The sequence below is a fragment of the Prinia subflava genome, chromosome 4 (genome assembly GCF_021018805.1).
Source record: "Prinia subflava isolate CZ2003 ecotype Zambia chromosome 4, Cam_Psub_1.2, whole genome shotgun sequence".
Lineage (NCBI taxonomy): Eukaryota > Metazoa > Chordata > Aves > Passeriformes > Cisticolidae > Prinia > Prinia subflava.
The window spans coordinates 17,003,019-17,015,603 of NC_086250.1; the positions used below are offsets into that span (position 1 = coordinate 17,003,019).

General features: G+C 51.3%; 1 protein-coding gene across 2 annotated transcripts in view; it reads right to left on the reverse strand.

Annotated features, from left to right (window-relative positions):
- HIPK2 (homeodomain interacting protein kinase 2) overlaps positions 1 to 12,496 on the reverse strand; it is a 129,454-nt gene extending 116,958 nt beyond the window's left edge. The window contains exon 1 of one of the 2 annotated variants that reach the window (XM_063395668.1): positions 12,293 to 12,496. In XM_063395668.1, the coding sequence (XP_063251738.1) occupies positions 12,293 to 12,311 (19 nt within the window). In that variant the 5' untranslated portion in view covers positions 12,312 to 12,496. The remainder of the gene's footprint in view (positions 1 to 12,292) is intronic. The other variant, XM_063395671.1, reaches the window with a different exon arrangement.
- Between the last annotated feature and the right edge of the window lie 89 nt (positions 12,497 to 12,585).

Here is a 12,585-nt window from a genome sequence, read left to right on the forward strand (position 1 = left end):
ACATATTCTGCAGCTGAAAGAATGAGGAGCGAGTGTTAGGTGGGAAGGCAGGTTTCTAGTGGTGCCACTGATTGTGCTAGAAGAGATGAAGAAATTTTTTTCTTGCACTCATGAAAAAATGTGATTGCCGGTTTCTTTGTAGACTTGGAGGACTTATGAGGTCTTGGGTTTCTCCACACTATTCCCAAACTGGCTGTAGCCAAGAGTTGTCCTTTTGTGGACAACTGAGGCCTGATTGTGGCAGTGTGTTCCCCACAGGACAATGCTGTCAGCCTGCTCTGAAGCTGGGTCTGGTGTGCTGTGTGGGTGCTTGCAGGGGAAGCACACCAAGCCACTGCTCTGTGGTCTCTACTGGCTCCCAATAAGCTTCCATTAAGGTGATCTAACTATTAATTCCTGTCAATGTCTTGCGTGCTCACATGCCCTCTGTACAGCTGTAACTCCTGATGACCTTGCAGAATCTGAGTGACTCAGACCATTTGTGTGATCTCCCACCCTCTCTCCATCTTGGCAACACTAAGCTCGACCAAAAACTTCATTCCGCGTCACCACCAAGCACACCAGCAGCCTGCCCAGCTACCAGAAAGTTCCTGTGCACTGACATACTGGGAGCTGGAGGGTGGGCATCACCTAATCCCAGCACTGCTCTGCTGCTGACCCAGTGCTCACCGTGCGGCGAATTCCCGTCATGGAGAGAGCACCGTCACACACTGCCTGAGCCAACTGTACTGCCAAGGTAAGCTGACACATCACCTGGCACTGCTGCGCTCAGATCCCTCCACTTCACTGCTCCCTGGGGCACCACAGGGTGCCTCAACGTGGGATCAATTCTGTTTGTCAATGCTAAGGAGCTCAAGTGTGTCACCAGAGATTTTCAAGTTAGAGATGACTCTACTCCAGGTATTTTAAAGACAAGTAATGGCTGTTTAGTTCCCCAGAAACTCTGCCACAAGAGGAAGATTAAAGGTTGCACACACACACGGAGGTATGAGGATATCAAAGAGGGTTTTCTTGGAAATTTTTCTCCAGCTTTTGAAGTCAAACGTCTAAATAGGAAAGTAGCAATGATGGCTGGAAATTACCATTATTTGGAGGTAAACCAGAGACCTGCTGAAAACCCTTGCCAAACTATGTGGAATTTGTTAACACTAAATGCTGCCTAGGAGAAAATAAAATGCCATGTATTTTAGCTGGACAGTCTTCTCCTCCAGCCTATCGCTTTAAGCAAACAGCCTTTCTACCACCATACATCTACAGCAGTATGGGCACTCACCCTTCTGCAATCCAGCTCCTGACAGAGGGATAGCCCAAAGCCATGGAAGAACCATGCAGATGGTCAAAAACCAGCCCCTGACCCACTCCTGGCACAGCTCTTCCACAAACACCACTGTGAAAAATTAAATAAGCTAAAAAAGCTCACAGTGCTTTTATGGGATGAGGCTCAGACCATTCTCTGGGCAGGCTGAAGCAGTCTAGAGATCACAGTCTCCTGAATATCCTTCTGGCTACTTGTCCCTCTTCTCCCCATGCCACCTCTGGCTGATTAGAGCACCTGCCACATCCCTTCTCAGATACAGGTGATGTGTTCTCTGGGGCAATGTCACGTCACAGTTGTCCATCTTTTGGAAAATCTGCAGCACAGAGATCCTCAACTTTGGATCTCAGCTGCTAGTGACTATGAATAATTGGTAATTAAAGTAAGAGTGAAGCCATGCCAGGGGATTGTTGTGCCTCTAAGTTTTCTCCAGACTACTCTCAGGAGACACAGGAGAGCTACCAGAGGTAAAAAAATAAATCTCAGCCTACTAGGTTTACACAGAGACCATCAAAAATATGTCTGTATTGTTCTGACCTCCAGATCTTTTTTTCCTTCACATTTTCCTAACCTTTAAAAGGCATGTAAGATAAACAGAGCAGAAGCTAGGCAGACAACATCCTTGGAAGAGATGTAGGAATATAATCAAGCCCTCAGACACACGCACACAAACACCATAATTTATCTCTTCCTCCTCCTGTTAGATATTATCCTCTGTTCTAGTATCATAATCTGTTGCTATGGAAACAGCTGTGATGTCACTACAAGAGGTTTATGGATGCCTTGAACAGGAAGGAAAGGTACAAGATGATGGGAGAGGAAAAAAAAACCACCTACAAACAGCTGCTGAGCAGGAGATGTTCCAGGAATGGCAAGTGTTAACAAGGAAAAGATAAATACATCGACAGTGCTGGAGTTGTTGCAGACAAGAGCAGAATATAAACTGCACTTTAAAAATAAAGAATGCTTACAAATTTTGCCTACAAGTAAAAATATTCTGGGCAAGCTAAAGGACCTTCCTGAAAAAAACAAACTTCCTTTGAAATGTTCAGCAGGTTTTCTGGGACTGGATATTCTCTGAGTACTTCTGCTAGAGTCCATGTCTCCACCAAGCCACCCCATCATTGGGGTAACATTCCCTCCTGAAGTGTAACACCCCATCAATGCAGCTAATAGCCAGGGAGCTTGCTGGCTATCCCCCATCCTCTACAACCTGTAACTAGAAAAAATCCTCATGTCTTCAAGCAAAAAATAAATAGAACCATAAAATCTCTTAGGCTGAAAATGACCTCTAAGATCAATGGGACCAACTATTAACGAAGCACTGCCAAGTGCACAACTAACCATGTGTTCCCTAGCACCACATCTGTTTGTCTTGTGAATACCTCCAGAGATGGGAACTCCACCACTTCCCTGGGCAGCCTGTTCCAGTGCTTGACAAACCCTTTCCATATGGAATTTTTCCATAACATCCAATCTATACTTTCACCGGTACAACTTGAGGCCGTTCCCTCTTGTCCTGTCACTTGTTACCTGTGGAAAGAGGGTGCTCCCCACCTCATTGCAACCTCCTTTCTGGTGGTTTTAGGGAAAGATAAAGTCTCCCCCTGAGCCTCCTTTTCTGCATGCTAAACAAACCCATCTCCCTCAGCTGCTGCTCCCAAGTCTTGCCCACAAGATCCTTCAGCAACTTTGTTGCCCTTCTCTGGACAGGCACCCGCACTTCAATGTCTTTCTTGTAGTGCTCCTGTGCCTTTAAGATTTGTTTCTTGGAGAACATCCCGCCTTCCTGGACTGCTTTGTCCCTCAGGACTGTCTCAAGGGAGTCTATCAGTCTATCTCCTAAATAGAGTCTGCCCTGTTCACAAGTCCAAGGTAGCTCTTCTGCTGAGCCCCCTCCTTACTTCTTGAGGATTGAAAACAAATTACTGTATTCAAAACGGCCTCCTAACACCACATCACCCACAAGCCCTTCCCTGTTTGCATAACACAGGCCCAACAGGGAGCCTTCCTTTGCTGGCCCACTCACCAGCTGTGTCAGGAAGTTATCTTCCACACACTCCAGGAACCTCCTAGACTGTTTCCTCTCTGCTGCTTCCTCTCTGTGCAAAGACATCACCACTGAATCCACTGGATCACACCCAGCAGCAAATAAACACCCTGACCCCAAACTATAAGAAAAAAAAAGAGCTCTTCTTGCTCTCTTCACCCAAGAGAAAGACCAGAACCTTACAGACTTACTGCCAAACAAAATTACGACAGAGCAGTGTGCTGAGCCTAACCTGCCTGAGATGTGCCCAGCCTCTGTGCCGGGCACATCCATGTGCAGGAAGATGCACGTGTGGTCCTCACCCATGAGCTCTGGTGCTGATGACGGGGTCTCCATGCTCGTACCTTTCTTGGCCACCCTGACTGATGGTGAGACTGGAGCAGACATGATGACAGAGAGGGTGGGGCAGTCACATATGTCCTTAGAGACATCATGCGCAGGCTGAGGGAAAATTCAACATGAATTTGCCTGATGAGGAGGAGGAAGGAGACACATCAAATTTGTCCTACATAGACACCGTTGTCATGGGAAGAGCAATGGCAGAGGAGGAAACCACAAGGATCTCAGATGAATGAAAAGTGCTGGTGTTTCAGATAATATCTGTCCCATCAGGGTTTCCTGAGCATGGTGGGAGGGATCAGAGATTTTAAGGAATGCCACAGCATCAGTTTTGCCTCTGGTGTCAGCTCCAGATGGGGAATCCCCAGATAGACTCTCTGTTCTGCCTGTGAGCACTAGGATGTAGGTAGTGTCTCCTGTACTTGCTCACCTTCCCTTCCAAAGATGTTAGAGATGACTGCAGGGGATAAAAACCTGGGAGAGACTGAAATCAGTAAGGGCAACTGCAAAAACAGTCCAAGATGGGATCTTCAGTATTTCACTCAATTTTCCATTCCTGCTGGCCTTGGCTGTGACAGCCTCAGGCCCTGAAGTTCTCAGGAACCATCTCCCTCTCTTCTCCCTCATCTTTGATCCTGACTTTTCTCTCTTGTTCCTGACCTACTGATTTACTCCTTCTCAATCTTCAGCCCACCCTTTCCTTTCCCAGAGGAACCTGTCACAAATGTTGTGGAAAGCCTGCACATTTTGATTGTGAAAGTGTCCTCTCCTGAAAGTGTCCCAACAATTAGTATGATGCACCTTGCTGTGTCTGCATCTATATGAAATGCAAATCCTTTGGGGTGGTAACTATCTACCCTTTCATGTCTGTGTCATGACTAGTACAGTAAGTTTCTGCTTTTGTTTGGCACAGCAAATACAACTGTTATTAGGAACACCTCAAAAGCACCAAAGGAGAGTAAAAGAATAGGTATGAAAACAATGCCAAGTGCTGTGTGTGTTTTCCAGTTTCTTTTCTATTTTGTGGGCAAGGTTCTCTTTCTGGTTTGTATGAAACCATTTCTTCTCTTCGGCACTTTATATATGGGACTGCAGAATCAACAACAAAGTTTGTCTTGGTGAAGAAACAGAGACTGTGCTTTTTAAATTGGCAGGTGACACCAAGCAGAATTGCAAAATGGGGGAATTAGATAAGAATTCAAAACAATCATGACAAATTGAAGGGTACAGAATGACATTCAAATGGGATGGATACAAAAATCACACAGTTAGGTAGGAAAGTCTACCTCCACACATACAGGATAGAAAATGGCTCATGAGGCATCAGACTTCTTGGACAGGATCTGAGGCACAGCACATCACAAGCTGCAGAGAGATGAACAGTGTTACAGTGCAGAAGTTAAATCAAATAGGAGCTCTGACTGTAACAGACATGAAGGAACACTTCTGCTCTCCTTGGCCAGCACAGGACCCAAATACAGCACTGTGCTCTAGCAGTGCCATTCAAGAGAGAGGTGGACTAGCAGAAGGGAGCACAGAGAACCAGGAGACTGGTCAGAGCTGAAGGGGGAAAGATACAAGAGAAAGAGCTGAAGAATGTGTTTGAGATATGATTTAGCCTAAGGAACACAAAGGAGAAACATGACAAAGACAAAGGAAGAGTTTTACTACACCCACAGTTAAAAGGACAATGAATCAGAGCAAGCAAAGCAGAGAGGAGTTACAAAGGGGGTAAAATCTTTTCAGTGACAAAGCAAAGGACAACAATGACAGCCTGGACATGCTGTGGACTGTCCATGCATGGGGAATATGCTGGGCAAGCCTGTTAAAAGAATATGCTGGACAGGCATTTGATATTCTGCTTTAAAACACTTTTTAAAATCTTTCCTTTGCCCTTTTCCTATGATTTTAAAGATTTTGGTGAGAGGTACGTTGCTTTGGCATTTCAGCATAGCCCAGAGTCCAACATGTCAGCCTTCAGGACCAAAGGAGATGTTAGTCTGCAGGGTTCTGCCAGGTAACACCATTGTTCCAGGTCTTGCTAGCACCTTTATGGATTCAAGTCTGTAAAGAGCAGAGAAGGCAGCTGCCCTTCATAGTTTCCCAAGTATCTCTGGCAAATACCAATGCCTTGTGGGATGATCTGTCCTGCTTTTTGGGGAAGAAGCTGTATGTGACTGCTCTTACTTTGTCCTTCCAGAGACAGATGTCAGCACAGGCCCTGGAAGGTGAGCAGGACAGAGAACAATGTGTAAACAGAGTGAGCTTCAGCTTCTTCAAACATATGTCCCATTCAATGGTAATGCTGGAGAAAACCAAGGGAGCAAACTACGGCGTCCTTCACCCAACATAAACTCCTCTCCCTCCAGAACATGACACAGACAGGCTAATGCTCATCACGTGGAGACCCTGCTTCCCCTTGTTTGCTCCCTGGGTTTCAGTGACACTGCTGCTGATCTGTATCAGAATCTAGCTCAGGAGCAGCTCAAGGGGTTCACGTCTGGAAAATGCTTCCCTTCCTCTGGCTATTCTGCACATGTCCTGTGAGTAAGCAAAAGACTATTCCTTGGCATCATTCTGTCAGTGGCCTGATCAGACAGCCACTCTTTGTACAGGCCCTTGAACATATACAGCATTGTATAAATACACACTATTACAGCTTATTGTTACTTCCATTCAATAAATGAATCCCAGTGGCACAGACAGTTTTTAAATTTAGTCCTGACACTGGATTTTCCCAGGTATTTTGAGATGTGGCAATGCCTTTGCCTATGGAGGCAGAGGCTGCACTCATGTGCATGGGCAAGTCTTAGTAGAAGTATTTTTGCCATCAAAGTTACCCAGTTCAAAGGTTACCTGAATTCAGAAGTGGTCCCAAAATAGAGGCATTTATGCTTTTCTGAGGATGGACCTCAGTTTGCTGGTATGGTCAAATGAGGGACTATTCAGGGGTGCTCCATGCTGTAAATGAGAGGAAATAGTAACATGCCTCTACTTTTCCTGCATGATAACCAAATTGCTAAATGCCCTGTCTGGAGTGAAATTATCATCTGTGTTTATTTTCAAAAGAAAAGGTGAATTCTGTACTGCTAGGGGAAATAGTTTCAGAAGAGAAAGCTTCCAGTTAATTACCCAGATCCACATTAGAGTATGCAAACAGCTCAAGAAACAACTGTTTCTCTAAATAATGTTTAATTCTCACTTCTTGTTATCAACCAGTTATCCTTCCAAAAGTAAGAGAAAGACCTATAAATAATATTTCACATTCAGAGGGCAGAGATTTCCTAGTAAGGGTGAGGAAACAACCTCATTTTATAAATGGAGTGATTAAGCTATAGAGGCCATGAGTCAGAAAGGTACTTCAGCGTGTGGCCAGCTTTAAAGACACAAACAATCCTAATGAAGTCAGCAGCACTGTCTGTGAGCTTAAATTTAGGCACAGACCTGAAAATATCTTCTTAAATTGGGATCAGAGAGGAAAAGTGTGGAACCTGAAAAAACACCCCAACAAACCAGTCTTAACCTACCTGTTCACTACAGACACAGGGGTGGGAACACTGTAATAGCTGTAAGCCCACCACTGAATGTCTTCTCAGGGGTCTTGCCCATGGACAGCACTATCACAGTTGCCTTGAGTCCTGCAGCTAGAAGAAGCGATCTCATCTGCCTCATACTGGTGTCTTAGCCTGAGCAAAAGGTGACTGCACTTCCCTTGACCTCACCATCTGGCAGGACAGCTCTAACACCATCACCTGGGACCCACTCGGTGCAGCCCACAATCAGGACAGGGATTTACTTCCAGGCCCAGGTCACCAATCCTGTCATGATCTGATTTCCCAACTGTCCTCCTGACCAAATATTCATGTACTTTTACACACCACTCCTGTGATGTGGCCAAAATTGGGCCTTATTCATTTAGCCACCCAAGTCCATTATCCATCTCCAGATACACAATCTAACTTCCCAGGGCTGAGCTAAGTTCAAAAGCCTCACAGGCATCAGGCAGGTCTCTAGGCTGTTCCCCATCAGTAGAAGAACCTACACTAAACAAGGAGCACAGGCAACTCTTAATCACTTCGGATGAAACCAAGTCCAGTGGTCTCAAATCACCATGTAAAATTGGGCAGTAAATAACAAGTGCTGAGCAAATGGGGAAATCTAGTGATGGACAATTAAAATTATTTCCCTTTCCAGGCCACCTGAGGTGTTCAGCTGAAGCCAACTGGTCTTTCCCACCTGTTACAGCCACGAAGAGGAATGCACTGCACTGAGTCCAAGGGCTGACGACTGCAGTGAGTAACTGAGCTTGCCCCTTTGACTGCTCACTCCAGCCCCTAGTCCCAGCAATGCTCTTTCCCCTTCAGAAAATAAAACAGCATTTTTCACCCATTACATAGCAAACTCATTTAATCACTAGACCCAGCAGCATGATAAGAACAATAATTTTAACTGGAGGGGGCTTCCTGTTATCCTGGCTACAGCCATATCCTGAGCAAATAAAAAGTTAGGCTTTTGGTCCCAGCACTGACATAGCTTAAGTTCTGGTTATTATTTCATAAACAGGAAGCGCCTCTGAGTTATCATCTCTGTGCACAAACTTCGGGGTAAAGACCTTTACTCCGCCTCACTGAGGCCACCTCCCTGATGAGCAAGATTTGTGTTTTGGTGAGATTTGAGGATGCATTCAAAACCCAGCAGGGCTGGCCTGTTTCTAGCACTTAATGGGATCTGATCCCTAATGAGTACAGGGTCAGATTTTCCTGCTTTCCCAGCCTCATGTGTGACAAGGATAGCATGCAGGCAGGTCCCTGCCTGTGCTCAGCTCCAGCAGCCGCACCGGTGGCGAGGTACAATTTACAAATATTACCCAGATTAATTCCATAAGCCACCCACATAGAAAACTACCAATGTGGCTGCTAAAAATACACCCTGAATTGCAACAAAGTTGTCAAGAATAAGTAAGAAGCAAAGCGAAGAGGAACAAAACCAAAACAGCGGTAATCACTGTTTAGGAAATAAAAGGTTAATACATATAAACACCTCTCTTTACACAATTGTGAAGGACGCCAGGTACGAGACGCCAAGGAAATCACTGGAGGCACCCGTCCTAGGCAAAAAGCCACCCACAGTCTCTGATTTCTGGCAAACCCCCCTCTTAAATTGGGGTTCTCCCTGGACCATAGAGCCTGGCTCTGTTCCCTGCACAGTAGGAAATATCCCAAGGTGGCTGCACAGGTGAGGGTAACGCTGCCTAGAGAAGGGTCCAGAGAACCAGATTCTTGCCTGGCTCAAGCCATTCACCTCCTCTGAAACCAGTACAGCCACTCCTGAAGAAGCCACATCTCTGGTGCTCAGAAGCATGGCAGTCACTACTTTGCCCCAACACTGGAGCAGAGGCCATGTAGGATTACACCTGATGAGGTCTGCTTTGAAACTCAACTAATTTCCTTGTACAGCTCACAAACGAAACTAAAAACCAGGTCAAACATTAAGCAGCAGTGTTACTTCTGTTTTGTTTCTTTGTGTCACTTGTTATATTTTTGTCCTTTATTTTACTGCTACACTCTCCACCACTACTCTCCCCCCACCCCTCCCGCCAAAAAGAAAAGAAAAGAAAAGAAAAAGCCAGGAGAGGAGAAGACCTCCAAATTCTTTAAAACAAATGGGAAAATTCTCCTGGTACAGTGTGTGTGGGAGAGGATTTCATGCCAGATATTCACTTATTTATCATGCCTCGCCTATTAATATCAGGTGAGGCACCATTCTGCTTCCCAGAACTGGTATTTAAGCCAGCTGCTCTGCACAAGCACACACCACCCTCACCTGCACGTCAAGAATGCTGGGTGACTTTCTGCGTGTGCTCTATGTTATCACTCACTTCAATTTCTGCTGGAACCACTTCATAAGGCCTTTGAGGTGTCACATTTCCTCCCGGGGTGCTTTTTCTGTCTAAGAGCCTATGTTCTGAAATCGGTACGGCGGGGATACGGTTTCACCTCCCCTGGCCTGCCCTGCGGTGGTGGCGGTGGGCGTGCATGTGTGCCACCCGAGACTGCTCAGCCAAGGGCAGGGCAGAGCTGTGCCTGCCGTCGCAGTGCTCATCCGAGCCCTCGGCTCCCGTGCTCTCCTCCGTGGCCTGACAGTACCTGATGCTCCGGAGGAGGGCTACACACCGAACTGCTTATGCACACAACGTGAGGCTCGCAGGGGAGGATGGCAGTCTTTGCCTCCCTCCAAGGGAGGAAATTGCATCCCCTGCGATAAGTAAGTTTTTATCTATCCACTGTGATATTGCAGGGAATTCTAAGGACCTCTCATGGCAACTAGGAGGCGAAAAACAATCATTAACCCCTCCTCCACCTCCGTCGAAGCCATTCAGCAATTTAACTCGCAAGCATGCCGCAACACAACAGAGATAAAACAATTTCTGTCAGCCTTTACGCTATCTCCGGCTCCTGCCATTTAGGGTATTCACCTATTTCGAGGCTTCAGGCGTGCTGCAGAGCCTGGCCGCAAACCTTTCCGTATCTGCTGCAGGGAATTTGTTTCTACGGGTCACTCTCAGGGTATTTTTTTCCATCTGCTCTCTTTTTCCAGTCAGGCAGAAGCAGGGGCGCCGCTAAAGTTAGGATGCTCTAAGGAACCGCTAAACTTCCACCGCACGCTCCGGTGCAGCACCGCCGCCCCCTCCCCAGGAAGAAGCCGGCACCCTGCTCGCCCCGGCAGGGGCCGAGGCCTCTTCTCCTCTCCTCTTTCCTCCCCTCCGCTGCCCTGCCCGGCTCCGGGGAGGCGGCCGTGCCGGCGCTCGCCCACTGCGGCGTGCCGGGGAGGGGAGCGCGGCCGGGCTGACCGCAGGCCCCGCGGCCCCACCGCCCCGGCCGCTACGGACCCGCCGGGCGCCGCCGCTCGCCAAGGGCCCCGCACGGCCCCGCACGGCCCGCAGGATGCGGCCCGGGGAGGAGCGAACTTCAGGGCCATCGCCGCATGACCCCCCCGCCGGCGGCGCCCGCCCGGGAGGGGCTGGGCAGGCTCCGCGGCGGAGGGTGCGATGCCGGCCAGGCCTCACCGGCCCGGTCACACCGCGGGGGGGTCGGGCCCGCCCCCGGGGGTCCGCCGGGCGGGGGCCGGGCAGGTACGCGCCCGGGCTGCGAGCTCCGCGCCGCGGCGGGGGTCGGCGGCTGCGGCGGGCTCCCCCCGCCCGCGGCGGGGCCCCGCTGCCGGGGAAGCGCCGGGGGCGGCCCGGGCGCGGGGCGGGGAGCGGAGGGGGGGCTGCCCGGCCCGGGGCCGCTCGGCGGCGCGACGCGGCCACGAGAGGGCGCCGGCGGCGGGCCGGCCTCGACCGGCACCCCGGGCCCGCCGCGGCCCCTCCGCCGGCACCGGCACCGGCACCGGCGCGGGCCCCCGGCTCCCCGCCGTCCCCGCGGTCCGGCGGCCCCGTGCCCGGCCGCGGCGAGCGCGGGGAGGGCCGGCTGTCCTCCCTGCGGCAACCAAAACGCTCCTCTTTGTCTGCCCGCCTCCGGCGGGGTCCGAACTCCCAACGGCGGCGAGCCCGGGGCTGCCCAGAAATAACCCGGCGGGGCAGCGGTAACTTTACACCGCCCGCCGGGCGCCCTCCGCGCGGGCGCCGCAGCCCGGGCTCGATTTCCTCCTCAGATAAGTTTTACCGGCCTCGCCATGGGGAGGAAAGTACCGCGTCCCCGTGCCGCCCCCTCCGCGCCCGGGTCTCCGCCGCCACGGAACGAGCGGCCCCGGGCGGGATGGCGCGGCCGCCGGGGGATGTCCCTCCGCTTTATGTAACGCTCCCCGGGCAGCGCCGAGCCGGCAGGGGTGACGGGGAAGGGTAAATGCGCCGCGAGGGGATTTAAATTAACCTCGATACATCTCTGATTTTTTTCTTTTTAAACAGACACCCTGGACTACACATCAATCTAACACACACAGACGTATACACACGCACACAAACATATGTATATATACATATACACACACATAATTATTGTGATTTTTTTAGCCCGAAAGAAACTAAGTTGGGGTACTTGGGCTTCTCGCCGCAGCCCGGGCTGGGCTGAAGGAGAAGCCAGAGGAGCTGACAGCAGGCTCGAGCAGCTCTGTCCCCCGCCGCCGCTGCCCGCGGAGTCCCCGCGCCTCGAAAGGAGCCACGGCGGGGGAACTCCTGGGAAACCGGCGAACGGAGCGGGGTAGCCGGTCCTGGGAAAGCGAACTGCGGCGAGGGGCAGGCAGGCAGCAGGCACACACACACACACATACACACACGGAGGCGCAGGGCAAGCTCCGTCCACCTCATTGTTCTGCTCGGCACCGGCACGGACTTCACCCACCGCCCCCCGCCGGGGATCGAGCGCCCGGGACCGCGGGGCCGGGGCCGGGCAGAGACGGGGGCGACCCGCGCCTGGCCCCGCTCCCGCCGGGCGCCGGTAGGGCGGGGGTGCCCCGCCGCCTCCCCGCAACATCGCCGGGGAACGGCGAACCGCGGGCGGGCGGGCGGCCGGGGACCCCCTGCTCCCCCCTCCCTCCCCCGCTGCGGCCGGGCCAGGGGTGCCGGCGGGGCGGGCCGGTCCGGGGCTTACCTTCGTACATGGGGGCCATCGGTGCAAGGACGCCTGTTATTCATGGCAACGCCGCCACGAACGACGCGAGATCGCAGCCCCCCAAACTCAACACACATCTGCCATCTTGAGCGGGTGTCTCTCGGCGGAGGCGAAGCTGCCGCCTGCCTTCTGCATCGCTGCCCACCTCAGCGCGGGGGGAGCCGGGCACATCCAGCCCCGCTGCCGGCCCTCCGACGCGGCCGGGGCGGGCGGGCGAGCGGGCGGGGGGCGGCGGCGCCGGGCCGGGCCGGGCCGGGCCGGGGCCGGGGCGA